Here is a 620-nt window from a genome sequence, read left to right on the forward strand (position 1 = left end):
GGCGGGGAGCAGCGTGGCGTAGGTGTAGAGCGCCGGGGAGCTGCAGTCCCCCAGCAGCCCGTAGATGGCAAAGGGCAGCCAGCAGGATGCCAGCGTGCCCAGGATCACGGCCGGCGTGGCGATGCCCTTGCGCGCGGCGGTGCCGTAGTGGGAGCTGGCCAAGAAGTGCCTCTGCACGGCGATCTGGTGCGCGTGCCGGCACACGATCCGGCAGATCTGCACGTACAGCTGCAGCATCGCGGCCAGCACCGCCAGCAGGGAGGCCGAGAGCAGCACCAGGTGGCTCTTGGTCAGCGGCCTGACCACGCTGCAGGCCGACGGCTCCTCCAGGCAGTTCCAGCCCAGCACGGGCAGCAGCCCGTGGCAGATGGCGGCTCCCCAGGTGAGGATCAGCATGAAGTACGTCCTGGTGACCGTCCTCTCCGAGTAGTAGGTCAGGGCGTTGTAGAGGGACAGGTAGCGGTCGATGGTGATGGCCAGCAGGCTGCAGACGCTGGCCGTGAAGGAGCTGACCAGGAGCCCCACGGTGAGCAGGCTGGCGGCCTCTGATGGGATGAAGTACACGAAGGCAAAGTGCAGGATCAGCCCCACGCCCGCCAGCAGGGCGGCGGGGGCCAAGC

At 68.2% G+C, this 620-nt stretch overlaps 1 protein-coding gene across 1 annotated transcript in view; it reads right to left on the reverse strand.

Moving 5' to 3' along the window:
• Positions 1–620, reverse strand: part of GPR3 (G protein-coupled receptor 3) — a 7,309-nt gene that overhangs the window by 6,359 nt on the left and 330 nt on the right. The window contains 1 exon segment of the mRNA XM_014309500.2: positions 4–620. This exon segment is cut by the window's right edge and continues 11 nt beyond it. Coding sequence (XP_014164975.2) covers positions 4–620 — 617 coding nt within the window.

The sequence above is a fragment of the Geospiza fortis genome, unplaced genomic scaffold (assembly GCF_000277835.1).
Source record: "Geospiza fortis unplaced genomic scaffold, GeoFor_1.0 scaffold432, whole genome shotgun sequence".
Lineage (NCBI taxonomy): Eukaryota > Metazoa > Chordata > Aves > Passeriformes > Thraupidae > Geospiza > Geospiza fortis.